Source organism: Acinonyx jubatus, chromosome C2 (assembly GCF_027475565.1).
Source record: "Acinonyx jubatus isolate Ajub_Pintada_27869175 chromosome C2, VMU_Ajub_asm_v1.0, whole genome shotgun sequence".
Lineage (NCBI taxonomy): Eukaryota > Metazoa > Chordata > Mammalia > Carnivora > Felidae > Acinonyx > Acinonyx jubatus.
The window spans coordinates 141,265,490-141,289,920 of NC_069384.1; the positions used below are offsets into that span (position 1 = coordinate 141,265,490).

General features: G+C 41.6%; 1 protein-coding gene across 18 annotated transcripts in view; it reads right to left on the minus strand.

The window, feature by feature from the left end:
* Positions 1–23,148, minus strand: part of NEK10 (NIMA related kinase 10) — a 229,878-nt gene extending 206,730 nt beyond the window's left edge. For 6 of the 18 annotated variants that reach the window (XR_008298033.1, XM_027040907.2, XM_027040903.2 and 3 more), the window contains exons 1-3: positions 21,692–23,147; positions 4,722–4,832; positions 4,438–4,498 (exon numbers count right to left, since the gene is read on the minus strand). Coding sequence is in view for 13 of the 18 variants with exons in the window: in XM_027040907.2 (XP_026896708.2) it covers positions 4,438–4,498; positions 4,722–4,795 (135 nt within the window). In the remaining 5 variants the exon portion in view is untranslated. The other 12 variants (XR_008298034.1, XM_053221544.1, XM_027040915.2 and 9 more) reach the window with 8 other exon arrangements.
* Between the last annotated feature and the right edge of the window lie 1,283 nt (positions 23,149–24,431).

Here is a 24,431-nt window from a genome sequence, read left to right on the forward strand (position 1 = left end):
ACAAAACATGCCAGAGAAATATAAAACCGTGCCCCACATTCTGGCCGCATTAAACCGGTCACTTGTCCCAGAAACGACCGTAGTGTTTGACCACTCCATGCCTGGGCATGTGCTGCAGACTGATTCCTGATCACCTTTCAGGGCTCAGCTCAGCCTCCTGGTGAGCACCCGCCTGAGCCTTCCCGGCAGAGCTGTTCACTCCGTCCCTGGTGGCGTTACTGTGTGGACCTCACTTATAGCACCTATCATGCCTGATACCCACCTCTGCCTTCAAGGTCAGAGTCCCATGGGGTGGGGGAGGGGTAAGCCAGCACGAGAAGAGGCTGCAAGTTGAGTGAACCAGGGTTTGTTGTGGCAGAAAGTAAGGGAGAGACAGGGTGGGCCACGGACCAGGATGCCAAGAGTATTTCAGAGTATTCCAGACAGACTTTTACAGGCTGCAAGACAGAGGACATCTGTGTGTACTCCAGAAAATGAGAGGTACCTGAGCAGCCTGACTAGCATGAGCGGAAAGAAGAAAGACTACAGGATGAAGCACAGAACCTTCCTAAAAATTTGACTGTGTCACTTCTGCTTGGAAATGTCAACATTCCCTGTTGCTTATGGGCTCATACAAAATCGCAGATGGGCCTTCAGACGCTGCCCAATTTCCTCTAGTATTATGTATCACTCCTTCCAATAGAAACATCCAGTCACCATTTTACTTAAATGCTTGTTATTTTCCTTGCTTCAGATACCTGATTATTCTACTCATTTCACCAATAATACCTTTCCACCAATTCCACTGATGGAAAACCAGCCCATTTCTTCAAGAACCATCTCCTTCCCTGTGATCTGAGCCAAAAGTGGCCTCCTTATGCCTGTCAAAATCCATACACCTACTGTCTGCACTCTTCATTCAGGATTCCTGTCTTGCCTGGTCACATCTATAAATGTCTTTTCCATACCTTATCTCTCAGAACACGAACACTGTGCCTTATACCTTTTCTTTCCACAGTATTTATCAAAACGTCTTCTATTTCGGGGCAATTAACTAGTCTGTAATTTGTTTGTTCTTCATTTGTTCTTTCTTCTATCTTTTTTACTTACTGCAAACCGATTTCTCAGCTCCCCGTGGCCTTGAATGTAGGGGGGGAAGATCTGAATTCCAGCTTTTGGCAGATTACTTCAATATTTGTGAAAACCTCTGGTGAAATCTCCAACCAACTTTGTCATTTCACTTTGCTTCAATAACCCTGGGGCAATTCCTTTCCTTGAATGATTTGTTTTACCAGGTTAGGATTATTGTAACCTTGTTATGATGAAGGGGGCTCCTCTGTCCCCTCAGTGTGTCTCTGTCCCCAGTTCTGTCACACTGTGGGACTGTCCCACAAAACAGCAAACTCTAATGTGGTTAAGCAAGACACACAGAGATACACAGAGCAGTCAAGACAAAGAACGAAAGTAGAACATTGGGACACAAGGAAACAACAGGGAAGTGACTTGGCTCATTAGAGATTCAAATAAAGGACACTCAGTTCTTTGCAATTCTCTGCCTAAACCGCAAAGCAAATTTCCTCTGCAACAGATTAATTGGTCATTTTTGGTCTATTTGCAAATAACAGGCCAGGTCTTGTTAGAACAGAAATTCAGGTGAGTGAGCCTTAATCCCAAATTACCCTTTTCAAATTGACTGCTAAAAATCTCAGAGCCAAACGTGTGGCCCACTTGCTTATTTCAATGGGCATTTCTGCCTCACTAACTACTTTGTCCCTGACCCTTGTTCTTCTTTCTTCTTTGGTCTTGGCTTCAATTTATCATAAATTGTCATACTCTATGTATATCCATAAACCTCCTTACTTCCTTCTCTCACAAACAAGATATAAACAAATGCTGGATTTGTTCTTTCCAATATCGTTCTTCTCCATATTATTTTACTATAAAGAGAAGAGGGTGTTCAGAATAACATTTATCATTGCTAAATTAAATAGAATTAGGAATGAATTTTGAGAACCTCAGGACCTTCATATTAGTGAGGACATTTTCATTTTTTCTTAGAACCATCTACTTTCTGAATAATTCAAGGATTACAAATATGCATTTTTGTACATATGAAACAGCTGACAAAAAGCTATGCCATGTGAACTTGTCAGACAACAGACTGCAAATTCTAAAATTTGTTAAAGAAGAAGAAACTATTAAATTCACTTTAGTTAACCCCTCCAAGTGTTAACAAGGAAGTGGTGTTGAAAGGGGATACAATAGATCTAGTCAGCATGAACTTCAAAGTTGGAAGATTAGAGGCAAAAACAAAAGAAAAAGAAAAAAAAAAAAAGACACCACTGGTGTTTCTTTTACCCTGGCCATATGGTTATACATGCTCATGATGTAACTCAATTTTTAGCCACAATTCAATATGAAAAAAACTGACCAAGAACTCACTGAACGAAGGCTACAGTAAACCAGAGGCAAAGTCAAAGTTGCTGGCATTGGGAAATATACAGTCTGGTCTGGAAATAAGACACGTAGACAAGTGTTTCCAAAATGAGGAAGACTATAAGGCTACAACTGTGGGCGGGAAAAGATGCTTTGGGAAGACAGAGATCACTTCAAGAATGCAAGATAAAAGAAAGCTTGTTTGCAGAAGTGGTGTCATTAGATTTGGGTCTTAGAAATAGATAAGATATTTTAAGAAAGAAATTTGGGAGAAGGACAAATTTGGGAGAAGGGATTGCAAAAGCAATAAATAGAAGTCTCTGACATCATGGTTACATCTTAGGATGGACAGGGAGAAAGAATGGGAACTACAATCAAAACCATATGCTGAGTCACCTTGCTTACCTTCTAAAAAAGAATGGATGTGATGTGGGGCAATTGTCCGTGAAGGCTTGTGAGCAGCAAGCCAGGGAGAGTCTTTTAGCAGAGTAGAGATAGACAAAGAGAAAGAGTGACTGCTGACACAGCTGGATGGGAAGAAATTGCTCCTGGGGGCCATAGCACGAAATAACAGAGAAGGATTGATAGGTGAAAAGGTATTTCACAACCGTGTTTACTCCGAATCAAAGATTATCCAACTATTTTTTGAACTGGAATCTCATTTCCCAAGTCATTTAAAAGACAACTCAGTGGGGAGAGGCATATATTGCGAAGATGTAGTGTTTGGGCCCAGACCTGTATTCCAGCCATCAGCTGGCGGTATGATCTCAAGAAAGTCACTTAATTCTTTGTGCCTCAGTTTCCTATTCTGCGAAAGCAGAAGTCGTGGTCACTCAACGGGGTGATGCAAATAAAGCACCAGACGCATGGTAAACGTGCCCTAAACAGGATGCATACTATTTGGCCTTCATATGCCATCAATTCACTAGAAAGTCATCCTTGACTATAAATAACTAGATGAAAATGTTGTGGTTCTCTGTTAGTTTGATGGATATAACAAAATCCATCAAGATTCCTACTATACAAGAGTTCTTCAACAAATTTATTTAGACAAGTATGACATAGTAGACTTTGGTGCCAGGTCACTGGGATTCAAGAACCATCCCTACCATTAGAGGTGCTAACTAAGTGTCTGCTGTTGTCATTATTATTAGCATTGCTGTGCTGTTCTCCAAATCTTCACAGAGAGCCTCTCATCTCATGATTCTCCAAAGTCTTACAGAAGTAAAACCAAAAAGAAAAGTTTAAAGATAAATTCAAGCAGAGGTACCATTCTTTCTCCGTCTGATAAAAATATAAAAAAGCTGGGGCACCTGGGTGGCTCAGTCGGTTAAGCGTCGACTTTGGCTCAGGTCATGATCTCATAGTTTGTGGGTTCAAGGCCCACATCAGGCTCTGTGCTGACAACTCGGAGCCCAGAGCCTGCTTTGGATTCTGTGTCTCCCTCTCTCTCTGCTCCTCCCCCACTCATGCTCTGTCCCTCTCAAAAATAAATAAATATACATTTAAAAAATTAAACATATATATATATATATATATATATAAGCTATCAGAAAAATAGCCAAATTGACTCTTTTCCCCTCTGAATTTTCAGTGAGATAAAGTTTGCAGCAAACATCAAGAGTCGTGCTCTAGGAACTGGGTAGCATGAGGTGGGGTGGAGGGGAGAAGAAAGAAAATTCAGTAATTTGTGTTTTGGAAAACATCAAGTTCCCAAAACTCCAAAGAGTCAAACGGTAGGCATTCAATAGAACAGTATACTGTTTCTAAACTGAAGAGCTTTGATAATTAGGACACATGGCAATAAACAGAAAATAAAGAGAAGAAGAATGAAAAGGCTGTAGATGCTGAATTCTGGCAGGACTGAACCAGGTATGAGAGAAACAGCCAGATAAAGAAAAACAAAACATATAAAAGAACAAAGAAAAATAGATACACTGTTCATAAAAATGTTAAATTAATCCCTTTGGAAACATGTGAGTTCTCTTTTATCAATGCATGCACATCCTTTGAACATACTACCTGTTGTTTGCTTGATTGAACGTTCAAAAGGCAACGAAGTCTTTTAAGATCTGAATAGTCCCTAGGAGAAAGAATAACACAGTGTCAACCAACCAAAGATTCCAGGTGAACTAGTGGCACCCACCAATGGTGTTGCCCTTTGGAGGCCTGCCTGTATAGACTGAAATGTATCCATTTCCTTTAAACCTCTAGAAATGAGCAAACCTTTCAGTAAACACCATAACCCAGAGTAGCCCTTGTCAAAGTTCTACTCTGTTTCTCAAATAGACTCAGTAAGGGGTTACCTGGTGGTGACTCCTTGTTGTTTTTTATCAGTTGATTTTTCTGTGGTCTTCGCCTTTTTGTCTTGATCAGGCATTGTAAAACATCAATGCCCCAGAATTAACATGGCATTCCTTTCAAAATAAACCAGAGGGGAATACTTTAGTTGGAGTCTGTGCTCCAAAATATTCTCAGGCGAAAGTCACTTTATAATACTTAAGTAGGTAAAAGCTAACATTTATTTCTAACACAACAATAAAAATGTTCATATGAATAGCATTTATTATTTATCTTTCAAAGGCCTTCAGATACATTTAGGGCATAGTTTATAGGTATAGTAGCCCATAAGCCTCTGTTTTCTGAGTCATTCTCAGTTTCAAATATTCTGACCCACTGTCTCAACAAATATACGTTTCTGCTTGTCAAGAAAAGTGCCCCCATTAGGGATTTCCAAAATATACATCTATAAGCAAATACCTGAAGCCCAACTAATGTTTTTATGCCATCCTACTTGTCTTTCTCAGCAAGTATCCTTAACTATATGCTGCTAATTCAAGGAGTTCGTCTCCATCATAGGTGATCCTTCTAAGAGCCTGGAAAAAGCCCCAGCCATTTGCAAATAAGTGTTACAGTGTCAGAGGTAATACACAAAATTTCACTGGATTTCCAGAATTCCTAAATCTTTCAAACTGCCACCCCAGGTGAGTCAACTGTAGTCAATGAGAACTCAGCAAGAATTGGGTCAGTCCTGCACAGCCCCTGCACTCACTCAAACATCCTGACAAAAGCAAGCCAACAGGCCCAAAATGGAGTCACTTATGTTAAGCCCCAGGTCACCAAACTTAATTATATTTTCAGCACTCCCAGGTATGAAAATTTAAACAAGCCAATCAGGAATCACCACATCAGCATTAATTAAATAATCTGCCCGATAAACTCATGCTATACCTTTAAAGAAAAGTAACCTTGCAATACCCAATCCACTTTTTGACCAGTGTAACTTCCTTGTTCTTGCTCCCTTCTGCCTGTAAAACTCTCAAGAGCTCGTTTCGATCTGCAAGAGTGGATGTTGTCCAATTCATGAATCACTAAATAAAGTTAATAAGATCTTTTTTTTTTCCAGCTGAGAAATGCATTTGTTTGTTTGTTTGTTTGTTTCAGGAGTAGAATTTAGTGATTCATCACTTATATATACCACCCAATACTCATCCCAACAAGTGCCCACCTTAATGCCCATCACCCATTTAGCCCGTTTCCCCACCCACCTCCCCTCCAGCAACCTTCAGTTTGTTCTCTATCTTTAAAATTTACTCAATTGAAGTTTGTTTTTAAACAATCTGGACAGTGAGACTGGCCAGCCTGGGAATACAACCCAATAGGCATTTCAATCTTCTAGATAAGTTTTGCTGTCATCATGGTCACTTTTCCCAGGATAAATTTTAATACTGTTTCCCACATCCCCTCAAAAGATAAGTAAGGAATAGTACAGATTACTTAACCAACGAACAGAAGGCAACTTATTTGTTTGCTCTTTTTTTCCTTAATCAATTTCTGATTCAGTTGTTTTAATTTCCAGAATAGAAACAAAAAGTTGAAGATACCCATGCTTTCAATTACATAGCAAATACAAAATTAAATATACTATCAGTTTAATTTGATTAGATGTAAAATTTCCCAACTATGCTTTAATGCCACAGCTTGACTTCAGTGTTATTTTCAGGCATGAAAAAGCATGTGTTACTGTCTTATAATCGCATGCCTCCATGTATTGTGAAATCGATGGTCAAAATCCAAGTGTTTCAGAGATATTTAAAGCAAAAAGGAATGTGCCAATGGGTGTTTCACTGCAACAGAATGAAGCAAAACTTCAGTTAAATGTGCAAAGACAGTTTAAGGATTTAAAAATTATTTTTCCAGTATAGTTGTCATATTTATGACAGAGTTGAGCGGGAATTAAGAGTTGGGGACCAAGGCTCTCTTCACAGATGCACACCAACAAAAGCGCAATATAATATTTTAGAATTGTGCTTAGGATATAACACCACAGACTCATACAATCAATAAATATTTACTGAACATTTACCATGTCCAATCTCCGACTAAAAACTGCTAAAGATAAAACAGGTTACCACAGGCATACTATCCTACCATAAGCACGTAAAATCCCACTTCATGACTTCGAAATATGTTTTGTGGTGGATTCAGATAGAGATTTGATTTCACTTTCCTCTAAAAAAAGAAAGAAGAAGGAAGGGAAGGAGGGCGGGAGGAGGAGAGAGTGGAAGAGAGGAAGAATGGATGACAGATAATCTGTAAATAATTTCTAAAAGCCTGAGATCCAAGTGCTTTTTATATAGAGATATTAAAATGCTCCCAAATGTTCTAAAATAAATGGAAATCCAGTCAAAATGAATAGCATCTGATTGTACTTTTCCCTCCCGGGCACAGGGAAAATTCCACACTGGCCTGCTGGCTTCCAATTCCCGTGCAAACCATAGCTACAGACTGCGTTAGAAGTAGGAAACGAAAGCCACAAAGCTTAGCACATGAAAACGTGTGGAAAAGCTCACTGGCTGCTTCTGCCAGCCTTGGAGAGCATATCTATCCAGATCATACCCTGCTAAACACCCCGCCTTATTCCCTTGTTTAATCCCCATAATTTGATTGACCTGGTGTGTGAACAGGAAATAATCATCTAATAGTTTTATCAATTTAAGATTAAAGTCTACTCTGTGAGCTGGAAGAGTGAGAATAGATAAGTCTCTGGAAACGTTTCACTTAATTAAACAGTAAACAAATCCACCGGAATCGGTAGAAACAGACAATTGCCTTAGGATAAAAAAACAAAATCCTTTCCACTTGATGGCTGGTGAAATGGAAAGTATTCTGAAGAAAACTTTGAGAAGTTGAGAATGCTGAACTATTTCCTCTAACCCCATTTTAAATGAACAAAAATGATCACGTTTACACCGACGGTTATAATCCAAACCTGGGAATGGCGGGGAGGGCAGTTTACATCAAGTCAAGACAATTTATTGGGGAAGGGTCCTCCGGAAAGATCAAGCAAGGGTGCTCCCCAAAGCCAGAGCTCTCCAGAGGGCAGCCTAGCATGGTTCCACGGGGAGCTCTGGAGTAGAGATTATACCAGTCACTGGTTAAGGGTCCCTGGAGAAGGTCTTAACCGCCACCCATACACTTCTGTCTGGGGGTAAAGAGACTCCAGGAGCTTGGGGGGAGTCCCCCCAAAAGGAGACACAGGAACTGGCTATAAGAAGCACAGGAACACTGAAGTCAACACCCGACACACCACCGGTCCCAGGGATGCGACAGGCTCCGGGTGGGATACTCACCTCGTCCCTGTGATCACCAACCACAACGGAAGGGCTGTGGGCGGCGATGGTACGAGAATCTCGCTGTGGATGCACACTCAGCACAGCCTCATGTTTCCCTCTTCTGCTCGACCTTGTCCGTGACTTTCACTTCTCCGATCCTTCCACCCTCTCTCCCTCTTGCTCACTGCACTTCAGCCCTGCGGGCCTTCTCCCTGGCTCATGAAGGTGGCAATCTCACTCCTGCCTGAAAGCCTCGGCACTTGCCACTTGCTGTTCCTCTCTCATTCTCAGGCTGGCTTCTTTGTGTCATTCGGGTCTCTGCTCAGATGTCCCCTCGGTGGTACGGGCTCCTCTGACAAACCTGTACAACATATTCACCCCCAGAGACTCATCCTTACCGCATCCACTCTGTTTCCTCTCCTTCTGCAGCTCGTCAGTGTTGGAAATCTTCTGGTCCATTTCCCGTATCCTTTGCACCAGACCATAAGCCCCATGTGAGCGGAGATCGTGTCTGTCTTATCCCCAAGTACATCCCCACACGCCAAATAGCAAATGGCGTGATACAAGCACAGTACAAAAGCTCAGAAAACATTTGGGTCATAATCTGTAAGGAGTGGCTAAGGTATCTTTCGCAAAGTGCATGAATTATTTGCTTTTTAACAATTATTTTAGGATCGTAGGATAATAACCTCCTTGAACCTCCCAAGCCTGGCACTCCTCCTCAGTGTCCTAGGGCAGCTTGGACTCCCCACATGCACAAAATATTGCAGTTGCCTGATTCCCCCATAAAGCAGGAATTGGACCTCCCTTATTTATTTTTTTTCATGTTTATCCATTTTTGAGAGAGAGAGAAAGAGAGAGAGCACAAGAGGGGGAAGGGCAGAGAGAGAGGGCAACACAGAATCTGAAGCAGGCTCCAGGCTCTGCGCTGTCAGCACAGAGCCTGACGTGGGGCTCAAACCCATGAACCGTGAGATCATGACCTGAGCTGAAGTCGGACACTTAACCGACTGAACCACCCAGGTGCCCCTGAACCTCCCTTATTCACCACACACAAGGAAGGCAAACAACAAATATTTACTGTATAAAAAAATTTAATGGATCAATGGATAATAGAACTATTTCAAAAACAAACCTGTGTCATTACTCGTTTAATTCAAAAATCTTTCATAAATCTTCCTCATAAATCAAATCAACTGATGAATATTTGTAATGTTATAAAAATCTTGAACACACTGAGGAATTATCTCAATTATTTAGTCTTCAGGAGGAACACTGGAGTTTTATATAAGATAATATTCATGAACAGTGCTTTTTAAACAACTTAGTAGGTTTTTTCAAATTCGTAAATCTATCGTGGACCAATACTGTTGGTCCATATCCTGTTCAGCAAAGTAAGCCCGCTGATCATGTGCTTAAATATCGCAGCAATGTTGAATTGCTGTAAACATTTCTAAACACTCTCAATTTTGTACTTGTCTCCTCGTGGACCAGTAACATACCAGTCTGAAGACCACCTGAATAGCCTAGAAATCTGAAGTCTCTCCTTCCAAAGAGCAATCTTGATTTCACAGCAATCCTAGATAGATGACTGTCTGAGAACCACTGCCCCAAGGGTAGAGCCGGAGAGGACCTGAGTAGCTGTGGATTCCAGGACAGCCAGGAGAGGGTGAGAGTGAGCCCAGGGAAAGGAGAAACAAGGCCAAGAAGACTGAACGTGGGCTCCCCACTTAAAACCAGAGCGGTCCCACCTCTCTGGGGCTCTGTGTACAGTTTCATTTGAGAAAAGGGTTCCACTGCTTAAAAAAAAAAAAAAAAAAAAAATTGAAACCCACGCATTTTCTGACATTTATTTTACAGAGGAGACGAGGCCAAAGAGATTACAAGACTTGCTACATAAACACTTGTGTTCAGGTGGATTTTCCTTTGATTCTGAGTGGGAAAACTGAAATTTAGTATTTTTTTTTCTTAAAAAAAAAAGGGAGGGGGCACAGAAGTGAAAGATTATACATAAAATCCTAGTGCATATTACTTTCAGAACAGAAACTTTCAGTATTTTTCCTTTTGCCCATTTCAGTCATGGGACCCAAATACTATCTCAGAGGGAGGAGAAATGATCTCTCCATGCCTCACAGGATCGCCAAATGAGTTTGATGTTTACAGTCCTAGTCAAGTACAGACATAATCACAGTACTGACTCACTGTTGAATTTTTTAATCCATTTCAAAGAGACTCTCAAAAGTAATTCCTATCTTCTATTGTCGTTTGAAATGTGGGTTAATGCTAAAAGAAGTCCCCAGAGAAACACACCTCATTTGCTCGTGATCTCTTGGTAATTGCAGGGTAAACACATATAACAGAGAAAGAAATCTGGGCTACGGTAAAATCACCTGACTGACTGTAATTAATCTAAACTGTACAATATAAACCCACTGACTAAATAATGTGGTGGGTATTTGTGATATGGTTTTCAGATTCTCTACCCGGAAATTCTTTTTTATTCCACAGTTGATCTTAACTTAAGATCCTTAAATGGCCTCATCTTTACTAAAGATAAAACAGAAAAGTCATTTGATTCATTATGGAAAATAGCTCCAAATCCCACTAATACCTTTTTCCTTATTAATCACTTAGGCTGCATCTTTGGAAATACCACACTTTATTTACTACATTTACTAATGGTTAAAATAAAAACAGCACTTGGAAAGTAATAACAGTAAGAGAGTTTAACATGACTCCAGTTAATTACCACTTGGGCTACATTAGGTTTATTATTTTGAAAAAACACTAAAATAAATTGTTATAATGCTTACCACAAAAGGAACTTATAACTTCCTTGTACCAACACAAGGGAGTCCTTACTTCCTTTGATGAATGACAGTTAACCTCTGTATCAGATTACAAGTTGCAGTTCTGTCTGTGCTCAAGTAGACATTAAAGAAACTGAGAAAACTTTCTGCCCCGTAACTAGTGGCAGTGAAAACGAGACATCATTTCTCTAAGTCCTTTACTGTGGCATTTTTTTTTCTCAATATTCCTTTAATAGTGGCTCTTTGAAAACAAAGTGGTTAAAATAAGATACAATTTATGTAAAGAATTTTAACCAGAAATAATAAAACTGTGTTAAAATGAATTCGTTGGGTGTTACTTTCTTAATCTTGATCATGCCACGGTGATGCAAGAGGCTAACACTGAGGGAGGCTGAGGGAGGGGTGTAAGGGAACTCACTGTACTATTTTTGCAGCTTTTATGTAAATCTAAAATTATTTCAAAATAAACAAACTGCATCGGCCACTTGAGCAGTTTAGCTCATTAAAAGTGCTGTGAGAATAGAGAAAGTGTTTTCTTTTTACAAAGAATAATAGCCCTTAATCTCACAGAGCTATACTGCTTGGTCTTTCCAAATTGGTTGTGTTTTAAAAAACTATTCTGCACAGAAAGTGTCATGTTAAATTGGTCAAATGACTGGAAAACAAAACACACACACACACACACACACTCTCTCTCTCTCTCTCTCTCTCTTTTTGAAAGTAAAGTGATCAAAAAGTCAAGGAACTCCTCTAAGAAACATGACTTGCTTATACCTGTTACAGCTGAAAAAGAGTCTGCTTCTCTAAACCGTAGACTTGATTTTATCCCTTATATCACATTGTTATTGTTCTTCAATGGGAAACACGTGTGGAGTTAGCAGAACAGAAACAGTCATATGAAAAACCTTAAAGAACATCTACTGTGGGGGTTTCTGACACCTTCCAGGCCCTGGAACAGAATGTAAGTGAATGACAGGTATAGAGGAGATCATACATAGGGCCTCAGTCAGAACTGAGAAAGCATACACCCTCCCTTAAAGGGATTCAAATTCACATTAAAAATGAAGCAAAACAAAACTCCTGCACAGGACAAATAAAACAGACCGGTCATCAGTTGAAGATCGTGATTCAGTGCACCTTGTTTAATACATGAGGAAACTGAGGCCCAGAGAGGAAAAAGGTGTCCAAGGCCACAGAGCACCTTTAAAAGTAGAACACAGCCCAGTTTACCTTCAGGGCCTAAATCCTAATGGCAAGCTCCGGGTAGATGGGAAGGGGACGATTTGTTGACATTGGCCCTGAGCCGAGGGCAAAGGGTGATCTAATAACAACTGATGCTTGCATAACTTCACCTCCTGGACCCTGGGGTGCTTGCAAACATCTATTCATTCCTCCTTGCTCACTCATGTGAAATAGGTAGGCGGTGTATTTTAATATTATCATATGGAGGAAAACAAAGACACAGTTGCTACAGAACCTCCTTTGGCAGGAATATGTCGCCAGCCAAGGGCAGGTATTATCATGGCCTTGCTCCTGAGTCAGTAGACTTGACACCTTCCTTGTGCAGAGAGTTTATACTTTAAACAATTTTCTGTTTTCTATTTAAACAAGCACTTGGAGGTACAAAGAATAAGAAAATTCCAATTGTATTCTAGCCATCTCCCACTCATTCCCACAAATATTTATTGACCATCTGCTGTGTGTTAGTCTCTTTTTTAAGACTCTGCCTTCATTTTCCTCTGGCCAATACTGACCTAAGTTGGACTGTGCTAAATCCAACTTAGCCCAAGTTGGTGATGCTCCCAAAATCAACTAGAATATGTGGCCACAGGTACCGTTATCATTTTCTTTTTCCAAGCTTTAGTCCCATTCAAACTCACACCATTCTTGCTAAAGGGAAACATCTGCAGATAGGAATATAGCTTTTATGGACGCCCTCCACTGCCACTGCCTGATGATGCCTGTGGTATGTCTGTTCACGCCTCGTGTGGCTGCTTACCCAAACCTGCTCAAGACATAGCTTATCGTGCACCTGTGTTAAACGAAATCTGAGGCCCATATGTTAAGTGGTGGTATTGAAAAGGCAAAAAAGGTCCAGATGATATGAAGGGAACATTTTCATTAACCAGTCAATGAAAGTAACGTAAGTAGCACACCAAACTTCTCTTTTCTTACTGACCCCAAACACAGCAAGATTACATTCTATTCTCTGTTTCTGTGTGAGAAAGGGGACAATGATATTCACTCATTCCTTCAAAAGGTGATTATTGATCCCCTCATCTATGCCAAGCCCTGAAGCTACTGCGCTGAATAAGACATGGTCAAAAATGTCTTACCCCCTAAGTCAGCCATCATGGTAATACGTCACGATAATAAATGAGTCATGGTGGTAATAAGTCAATATGGATTCAGCCCAACCCCCTGGACCTTTTCGGGGTAAAGAGAACACTGAGTTAACACATCCATGTTCCTAACGCTAGGCAGCACTGCAAGAAACTATAAGTACTTTTAAGCCATGAAATAGAATTAAATTTCATCCAGTAACACCCTATTTTAAGTGCATTTTATTATCTATCATGCTCTGACTGTGCATATGACATAACTGGGCACTGCAAAAACAACCTATCCACATCTCAGTGTGTGTGTGAAATCACAAATATGTAGTTTAGGCAGTAGAAAACTACTGATATCGGGTCTTAAAAAAAAAAGAAAAAACAGGGATCAAATAAGAACACAAGAAATGTCAAAAAGCAGGGGAAATTAACTTCCAAAGGAGACTATAAATTGAATGAATTCAGGAGAAAGAAAGATCGCTGTGGGCTGAAACGTTATGGAAAGGTTCATGAACTGGGGACTTGAAGAAGACCCAGGAAAATGGGTAGGGCTTGGGAAGAAGTTTCCAGGGGAGTGAATGAATAAAGGGATGGAGGCAAAATCCTAGGAGTGGTTTGGGGAGACAGTGAGTAGAAGTCGAACTGGGGCTGAGGAATGTGGACCGAGGTGGAAGATGGTACACGAACGAGTGGCAGCCTCTAAGTCTATAGCCAACGTATGGAACAAAACAGTCACAAACAAGTCTCAGAGCACGGCCCTTTGGGTGCACCTCAGAAAAATGGCACTTTCCTCTTCCTCACCCCCTCAGTCGTTTGGCCACTACATCCTATTTTTCTGCTATTTCTAATATGGTCCCGATCTATTCACTTCCTTCCACCCTCAGAGCCAACACCCTAGTCTACCTCATCACTTGCCTGAACTACAGCGATCCATTCCTAAACGGTCCCTCCACTTCCATTTATTCTCTCTGCCCAACAACACAAAACCTGATCTCCACACAGCAACCAAAGCACCCTTCATATGGTGCAACTCTGACCAATTAAGCCTTTGTGCGCCTCCCATCTCTCTGGGGGTAACAACAAAAATTAACAAGGCCAACGAGGTGTTCCAAGAGATGATGCCTCTGCCCCCGCTAGCCAGCTCCACTCATACCTGGTCTCTGAAACCCTGCTCCAGACCTGATTCTCCTGGACACCCCAGGATCTCTACTCCTGGACTCAAGTAGCAGATTGCTATGCGAAGGCCTGGAAGCCTTATCTGCCATGTCTCAACTCAAGTGTCCATTCTTTAAGGTACTTTTCATTGACCTCCTTGATGGGGACACAGCTTCACCAGGCACCACCTTGCAGTTCTTAATGAAAGGGTAGATTCAGGCAATAATTCAATAAATACACATTTCTGTCTCCTCTAGTTACACTAAACTAGTCAGAGAGAGGGATAGGGATTTGCTCATCCCCAGCATCCAGCACTGCTGGTTTATAACAAAAGAAGTATTCAATGGATGATTGATGAATGAATGAATGAGTGAATGAATGAATGAATGAATGAAAAAGTCCCAAGTGAAACATGATTGCGAAGCTCCAAGTATAACTGGTGTATCATTATTGAAACATAGAGAATAAAGGTAATGGGAAAAAAATTATCAGCAAACGATAAGTTTGCCCCAGCTGACCAGATCCAGTTGTTACAGAATGTTGGTTTGACAAAAATCGCATCATAAACACAAGGAAGCCACAAAGCAGATAAGATACTCATGTCAAACATGGGCTACCTCAAGTATACGTGAACAGGACAATAAAATTTCCTGAAGAAAAGACGAGTATTCACATTTACGTCTAGTATAGCGTATACGTGCACACTATATCACTCTGTGGTCTCCACTGAGGAGACTTCACAGGTTTGAGAGTGTGAATTCCTCTGGCTGCACCTCTGAGACGTAGTCAAAAGGGGCAATGGTGGTGGACGAGACCTGGTTTCCATGCGCCTGTGGCATGGCCCCGGAAGTCCCTGGGCCTCTCTAATTATGAGCTTCCTCCTTTACCACGAAACAGAAACAACAATATCCCCATTATAAAGTGGTAGTTGTAACTAAATGAAATAAAGCAAAACCCCTTTAACACTGTCAGTAGCTGTAGAAATATAAGTAATTGTTATTATGATAGCTGTTTATAAATACTATCGTGGGTAATATTACTATTACTTCAATTTGAAGAGCCTGTTGTACTAATTTTATTTTTTTTAATTTTTTTGTAATGTTTATTTTTGAGAGAGAGAGAGAGAGAGTACAAGCAGGAGAGGGGCAGAGAGAGAGGGAGACACAGAATCTGAAGCAGGCTCCAGGGTCTGAGCTGTCAGCATGGAGTCCAACATGGGGCTCGAACTCATGTACTGTGAGATCACGACCCGAGTGGAAGTCGGACCCTTAACCGACCGAGCCACCCAGGCACCCTCTGTCATACTAATTTTAAATCATTTGTCTATATTCACTGGCTTTGATTCATTGATGACGAATAGTAGACACAAAATGAGAAGAAAAAAAAAAGCTCTATTTTCAAAGTCACAAGTAGTCGGGGCGTCTGGGTGGCGCAGTCGGTTAAGCGTCCGACTTCAGCCAGGTCATGATCTCGCGGTCCGGGAGTTCGAGCCCCGCGTCAGGCTCTGGGCTGATGGCTCAGAGCCTGGAGCCTGTTTCTGATTCTGTGTCTCCCTCTCTCTCTGCCCCTCCCCCGTTCATGCTCTGTCTCTCTCTGTCCCAAAAATAAATAAACGTTGAAAAAAAAAAATTAAAAAAAAAAATAAAATAAAAAAAACAAAGTCACAAGTAGTCTTGATTTTAATTTTCTAAACCTAATATTATTCAAGGTTTACTATCATAATAAGTACTTTGATGTATTCAATTCATTTAATCTTCAAAACAATCCTAGGGGCACCTGGGTGGCTCAGTCAGTCAAGCGTCTGACTTTGGCTCTGGTCATGATCTCGGATTCATGAGTTTGAATCCCACATCCGGCTCTGCACTGACCGTGTGGGGCCTGGAGTCTGCTTCGGATTCTGTGTCTCTCACTCTCTCTCTCAAAAATAAATAAGCATTTAAAAATATACATATTTTAAGAAATGATCCTAAGTGGTAGGTAGTGTTGTTGAATCTCCAACTTACAGATGGAGAAACTGAGGCACTGAGAAGTAACTTGGCCAAGATCTCATATCTAGTAATAAAACAATGATAACAAGAGCAAATGTTTACATGGTGCTTAGCCCGTGCCAGTGCTATTCTAAGTGCTTTCCGTAATGTTAACTAATACAAGTCTCCTAACAAACCTGGAGGGCAGCTACCACTATTGTCCCCTTTCACGGATGACGTTACTGAGGCCCACAGAGGTTAAGGAATGTGTCCACGTTACACAGCTGGTAAGTGGCAGAATAGGAATTTATAGCCAGGGAGAGCCTTCCCTGTGAATCTAATGCTGTACTAACTCTCATTTATTGGTGGCATTTATCCAGCTCTCTATCTGCCTAAGTGAATTTTCTAGAGAAATGTTTACCATTGTAATAAAACAACATTACTTCGTACACACGTCCTTGAAATTAACAATCCCGTCCTTCATGAAAAATACACTGAATACTGAGTAACTGTTTCCTGACAGCCCAGGGACAATATTATGGCTGCTGTGCTTTATCCATTCTTCCTCTAGTTGTTACTTTAATTTTCATACAAGGGTTTTTTTTAATTTTCTTTTCCAGATATGAGCCAGTTAATTGTCATTTTGTCACTTTGACTTTGCTGAGGGTCAGTTATAATTATCCCCAATGTAAGATTTAATACGTTCTGAGTTGATGCTAAATCGATCGACTTGAGTGTATGACCTTTATTATGACTATAGAAATTTTAGCTGAGATGAGCGTAAGCCTTACCTCTAGGTAAGTATGAGTAATTATGAGAAACCATCTACTTTATTCAGCGCTCATTTTCATCGTTTCTTTAATCATCAGACATGTCAGCCAGATTCACGAGTGTGTTTAAAGCTCATTTTCCTATGGAAGACCAAGTCTCTCAAAAATGTGAGACCCGTTTCCAAATCCAAGCCTGTCCCCGGGCTGACACCTTCTATCCCTTTACCCTACTTTATTTTCACCTCTTTACTTGTCTCTCTCCCAAGTAGAATGAAATACAAATAGCTACATTTACATGGTACTTCCTACGGACGTGCCACAGTTCTAAGAAATCTGCGGGTACTGATTCAGTACTGATTCACGTAATAAAACAAAGCCATTTGACAGGAGACTGAGATGCAAAGGTGAAGTGACTTGCCAGAGGTCCCATATCCAGCAGTGAGGGAGCTGGGATTTGAACCCAGGCAATCTGACTCCAGAGTCTGTGCCCTACGGGCCCTGCTCTACTATCCCCGAGAACATAAATTCTAAAGGAACAGTGTCACTGCGCAATTCCCAGATGCTCAACAAATGTTCATTAACTGTTTGAATGACCTTCTAGCTCCTCTCCCTGTCCAAGTGCTCAACTCAGTTCACTCTGACTTCAGTCTCAAAAATGGACTGGCTCTGAAAGTCAGAGTAACATTCCAGGCCCTTTTTCACCTACTCAAGACTTGACTGGTTAGTTTCTTTCGACCCACCCTTATCTGACATGACATCCTGGACACCTCAGATGGTGACTGTTCATTGAATGAATGAGTGTCTTACCTGTAACGGAGCTGTTGACAATACACAAAAGTTTGTGACCAAGTAGGAGGATGTCCTAGAAATTGCACTTGAATGAATTAAAAGATTGATTTATAACTTCTGTGGGCTGACTGTGGAAATTTCACTATTCTTACCTTCAGTGTGTTATTTTTTCTTCTTTGTTAAGACATTTTTAGGACAGTTTTAGGTTTACAACAAATCTGAGAGGAAGATACAGAGATTTCTCATATACTTCCTGCCCCCACACCTGCATCGCCTCTCATATTAACAATATCACTCACCACAATGGTACATTTTTAAAATTTTTTTAATATTTATTTATTTTTGAGACAGAGAGAGACAGAGCATGAGCAGGGTAGGGGCAGAGAGAGAAGGAGACACAGAATCTGAAACAGGCTTCAGGCTCTGAGCTGTCAGCACAGAGCCCGACGTAGGGCTTGAACTCATGGACTGGACGGTGAGATCATGACCTGAGCTAGACTGAGCCATCCAGACACCCCCTGAATGGTACATTTTATACCAATTTATGAGTTTGAGCCCCACGTTGGGCTCTGTGCTGATGGCTCAGAACCTGCTGCCTGCTTTGGATTCTGTGTCTCCCTCTCTCTCTCTCTTTGCCCCTCCCCCGCTCATGCTCGCTCTCTCTCTCTCTGTCTCTCTCTCTGTCTCTCTCTCAAAAATAAATAAAAACGTTAAAAATTTTTAAAAATAAAAAAATAAAATAAAAATGACTTAAATATATATATTTTAAGATTTATTTTTGAGAGAGACAGAGCACAAGTGGGGGAGGAGAAGAGAGAGATGTTTATTCATTTTATCTCTCTCTCAAAAATAAACAAACATTAAAAAAAAACAAAACAATTTTTACACCAAGAATGAACTACATTGGTACATCATGATCACCCAAAGTCCACAGTTTACCTTAGGGTTCACTCTTCGTGTTGTACATACTATGGGTTTGGACAAATATATAATGACATGTATCCATCAGTCTAATATCATATGGTCTTTTCACTGCCCTAAAAATCCTCTGTTCTCTGTCTATTCATTTCTCCCCAACCTCCAAGCCCTGGCAACCACTGATCTTTTTTACTGTCTCCAAAATTCTGCCTTTTCCAGAATGTCATATTGTGGAAATCATACAACATGTAGCCTTTTCAGATTAGCTTCTTTTACTTAGTAATAAAGTGTTCCTCCACTTAATGGAGTGTTCCTCCACTTAAAGTTCCTCCATGATTTTTCAAGGCTTCGTAGTTCATTCCTTTTTAGTGCTGGATAATATTCCATTGTCTGGTTGTATCATGGTTTATCCATTTACCCACTAAAATGCAAATATTGGCAATTGTGAATAAAGCTGCTGCAAACATCCATGTAAATATTTCAATTTTGTAAATATGTGAAAATTTACTAAGTATAAGGCACTGTGCACTTGATAGGAAGTATGCACATTTAATCTTTAAAACAATCCTATGAAATATGTGCTATTATCAGCCCACTGTACAGATAAAGAAGCTGACTGGGGCCCCTGGGTGGCTGAGTTCCATTAAGCATCCAACTCTTGGGGTACCTGGGTAGCTCAGTCAGTGAAGTGTCCAACTTCAGCTCAGGTTATGATCTCACAGTTCACAAGTTCAAGCCCTGCATCAGGCTCTGTGCTGGTGCTGACAGCTCAGAGCCTGGGGCCTGCTTCAGGTTCTGTGTCTCCCTCTGTCTCTGTTCCTCCCCCACTCATGTGCTCTCTCTCTCTCTCTCTCTCTCTCTTTCAAAAATAAAGAAACATTAAAAAAAAAAAAAGCATCCCACTCTTGGTTTCGACTCAGGTCACAATCTCACAGGTTGTGAGTTTGAGCTCCGCATCGGGCTCTGTGATGACAGCTCAGAGCCTGGAGCCTGCTTCGCATTCTGTGTCTCCCCCTCTCTCTCTGCCCCTCCCCTGTTCTCTCTTTCTCTGTCTCTTTCTCTCAAAAATATTTATTATTACACAAACTTTAAAAAAAAAAAAAAAGAAGAAGAAGAAGCTTGTAAGAGGTTAAGTAGTTTGCTGTGGGCCACTGAACTAAAATGCTGAAGCCCGGATTCAATTCCTTGTATCTCTGACTCCAAAGCTTATCTCTTACAACCTATGCTGTAGTCCCTATTTCCCATTTGAAACATACACCATACAATAATAGCGACCATCCTAATGATTATGAAAGACTGTGAGTTGAAACAGTTTCCAATCACCAAGGGTCTTAAAATCTAAGTAAAACCCATCAGCTCAACTTTCGTATTTTGTACACAAAAGCTTCATTGGCCAGAAATCATTTCTGACTTTTCTGGAACTCATAGGGATGTCATGAAGAACGGTGCCTTCTCATTTTAGGGATTCATTCACTTACCCAGTCTTTGTTGAGCCCCCACTCTGTGCATGGGGCTGAGAGAGAGACAACAGTGCTGAGTAAGACAGGCAGAGCCCCTGGCCTCGCAGAGAGGGTCTAGAGAAGGGAGCAGAAAAGTAAGGAGGCAACACACAGAGAAAGATTGGGGAGCAAGTGAGAACGGGGCTGGAGAGGCTGCAAAAATTGGAGTCCACCGTGGGCAGTGTGAACAACAGGTGCAATTGCCACACACGGGAGAGAACATGGCGTGTTCTGGGAACGGACAAGACAGAATGGCTGATGGAAGGCCTGACTAAGGAGGCTGCCGTAGGATAATGGAGGGTCTTTGCAGGAAGCGAGCTGGCCTCACGTTATTTAGAAAGGTCACTCTAACACTCATGGGGAAAACGGATTAGATAGGGCCAGGCTGGAAGCGGGAAAGATGGGACCGCTGCTGAACTTAACCAAGGGACTGGTGAGAATACAGTGAGCATGTTGATGGTGATGTGGGAATTGGTTTGGCAGCTATTTAGAAGATATACCCTTGGGGCGCCTGGGTGGTTCAGAGGATTGGGCCTCGGACTCCGGATTTCAGCTCAGATCATGATTTCCTGGTTCGTGAGATAGAGCCCCGCATCAGACTCTGTGCTGAGTGTGGAGTCTGCTTGGGATTCTCTCTCCTCTCTCTCTGCCCACACCCCCCCCCCCGCCCACTCACTCTCTAAATAAATAAATAAATAAATATTTTTTAAAAAGGGTACAGACTTGATCGTTGATGGAAATGCGGAAGAAGAGGTGATGTCAAAGATACTGCCCAGAATGGGATTTTGGTAATTGAACGGATAGGGCTGCCCAAGATAGGGAATCCAAGGGTGAGGCAGGCTGGTGGGAGTGGAGTGAGATGGCTTTTAGGGTTACACACGTGTGGAGTTACCTGGCAGCTGGATTTGGGGGTCTGGGCCTTAATGGAGCAGCCCAGAGCTGGAGATGAAGGGGGGCAGGCATGTGAGGCCTGAAGGCATGGAAGCGGACAGGCTCGCCCCACGTGGCGCAGAAAAGCAGAGGGGCAAAGCAGCATCACAAAAGGGGAAGGCGGAAAAGCGGCACCCATAAAGCCTTTCATGAATGAGGCGGCAGGCGTATCGGGAAAGATCGGAAGACACACACTCGGGCGCCACGTAACCAAAATAACTCCTTCCTGGAGCTGGACGGGCCATCCAACACCGTTGATGCACTTGCCCGCCATCCCCCCGCCCGACACCAACCCACCTGCTAGGAGACGGGCTCTCGGAGGCTCGCCTACTCGCGACAGCCCGCACTCTCTGCCCCGAGCCCAAGGCGAGTGGAGCTTGACGCCCGGAGGCTTCGGGGCTGCTCCTCAAGGACCTGCGGGCCTCTCCTTGGAGACCCTGCCTCAAACCGCGCGCCGGCGCAGAGGAACGCCCGCTCCCGCCCCACTCACCGCGCCTGGGGGAGCGTCCCTCCTGTAGGCCAATTTCTAAATCCTCTTCCTCATCGTCCCTGCTGCTGCCACCGGCGGCTCCGGATCGGGGGGGCTGGCCCGCCCCGCCCACCGCCGGTCCCCTCCACCCGGGGGACTGCACCGCCGGCCGCACCGTTGGCACAATCAAATCCCGCTTTAGGCCACCAACCGGCGCCAGCTGAGCCAATGCCGACACCTCTTCTTCCGCTGCGCCGGCGCGCCTCGGCCAATCAGGAACAGCCGTGCTGCGGCGTACCGAGCGCCATGGCGACGGGTGACACCTGCCCCAGGGTTACCGTAGCAACCATGGAACGCGCAGGTTCTAGCCCCAAGGCTGCAAGCTGGAGAGAGCAGCCAGTCACCGGGACCGAGAGCTACTAGCCTGGGGACAGGCTTCCTCAACTCGGTGGATTTTCCTGGACTTGGCGTGCCCAACCTTTTGCATTTGAAGTAAAATGGGTGAAGTAAAATGGGAAAAGAGCTGCTTCATCTTAGTTTCAAGAAGTGCTATGGACGAAAACCAATTCTCTCCCAAAGCAAAGGGTAGGTTAGTTTGAAAGGATCAACACTATATGCTTTGCATACGGCGGGGACACATTTTTGGCTACTCGAGTGCACTGCACACTTCAGGCAATGAGAATAGGGTGTTGTGAAAATAAAAGGGACCTGGCATTCAAGACATCTGTGCCGCTCACCTAGCATAGGCACGTCTCTTCACCTTTTGTGAAGGTCTGAAGCTTCTTGGGGAAAAAACAAAAACAAAAACAAAAACCAATGTCATTAAAGCTTTCAAAAGATGATTCCCATTATCAAGCTTTAAAAAATGAAAAATATTCAGTGCTCCTCTTACACACACTATTTTACTATTCCACCACATCGTCTGGTAGTCATTATTTTTCATTCTAGTTTAGAAGTGTGAAATGGAGATGTAAGTTTCTTAAGCTGCCCGGCTGGTTACTGGCACAGCTGGCTAAGTGACGCAGGCAGGGTAGAACCTACATGATTCTACACAGTTCTGTGCAGTAGTACCTATACAGTTTGAATCCAGAGCCCAATTTTATCCACAGTGACGCTCCATATTTCTTCAAATATAAGACCTACTCAATCTCATGTTAATATTGCTCAAAATGACCAATGAGTCAATTAGTGCAGTGACTACATCTCCCAAAACTTAATATTTAAAAAAAAAAAAAAATTAAGTTTGTCTTGAGAGCGAGCGAGCTGGGGAGGGGCAGAGATGGAGAGAGAGAATTCCAAGCTGTGCTGACAGCACAGAGCCAAATGAAGGGCTCGACCTCATGAACTGTGAGATCATGGCCTGAGCCAAAACCAAGAGTCGGATACTTAATGGACTTAGCCACCCAGGCGCCCCCAAAATGCTCATGCGCTGAGCATGGAGCCTGCTTAAGATGTGCGCGCTCTCGCTCTCTCTCTCTCTCTCTCTCTCTCTCTCCCCCCCTCTCTTTCTCCCTCTCCCCACCCCCACCACTCATGCCCTCTCTGAAATAATTTTTTCAAAAATTTTAAGAAGTAAAAAAATTTTTTAAATCATAATTAGCCATTAAAAATAAACAAAAACCTCCAAGTCTTCAGTCTGAGAGAGTTCAGAATTTACACACTCACTGCACATCATGAAATGTGACATGTGTTAATTACACATCATATTGCAAAATTCTAAACAGATGTGTCTTAAATAATGAACCAGTCTATTCTTAAAGGGATTTAATTTTAATATTTCTTAATAGCAAAAAGCCGTTGTGAAACACATATTTTGTTTCATCTTCTTTTCTGTCTCCTTACTGAAATATATGAATATTAGGAAGCAGGAAACAGAAATCACCTATTTTTCCTTCACCCCCATCCCTCCACATGAAGAAGCTACGCAGCAATTCTAATAAACAAAGTACAAAGACAATATCCAACAACTAATTCAGTAGACTTTTATTGCTCTTTCAACTTCAATAACATCTCTAAAAAATAGTTTTCTTCTAACAATTATGAAACAAATTTGAAAGGCAGGATCATTCACATTATAGACTTGGTAGAGACTTGTACTTCATATAAATGAAAAATACCCAGTTCTACGTTTTAAATGTTTGATTTACCTTGCATTTTATTACCAAAGAAAATATTATCATTGTAATTATAAAAGTCATAAAAATTAGAACTGTACTGTGAAATTATACCAAGCTATCAAATACTATATAAATGAACAATAAAATTCAGTTTCTATTTATTTAAACATAGTAAACATTAGAAGATAACTCCCCTACAAAACAAACAAAACACCCCAAACTTTTAATATTAAAGCAACAAAAGAAAAGCCACAACACAAAAATCAATGCACAAAAATCTGATTAAAAAAACCACTGGGGTTTAACAATTGCTATAAGTCAACTGTAGAAGTCGGTATGTGCTAATTAAATTAAAGTTTAAAAATGATCTGTAGATGATTCCATTTCCAACTATATGTTTTCCTATTATTGATACTTATATTACTTTTTGATATGATAGGAAAAAAAAACCCGACTTTACATTAACATTGTCAAATTTTGAATTCTGAACACTATTTTAAATTTTCAACGTCCTTACAATCTTTAAGCTTACTTTCTAAAACATAAATAATTGTTGGACTAAACCAAAAGACACTTCACATATCTGTACTGTGTATGATAACAATGATGTAATCTACATAAATAAAATTCAGAACATTAAGTTA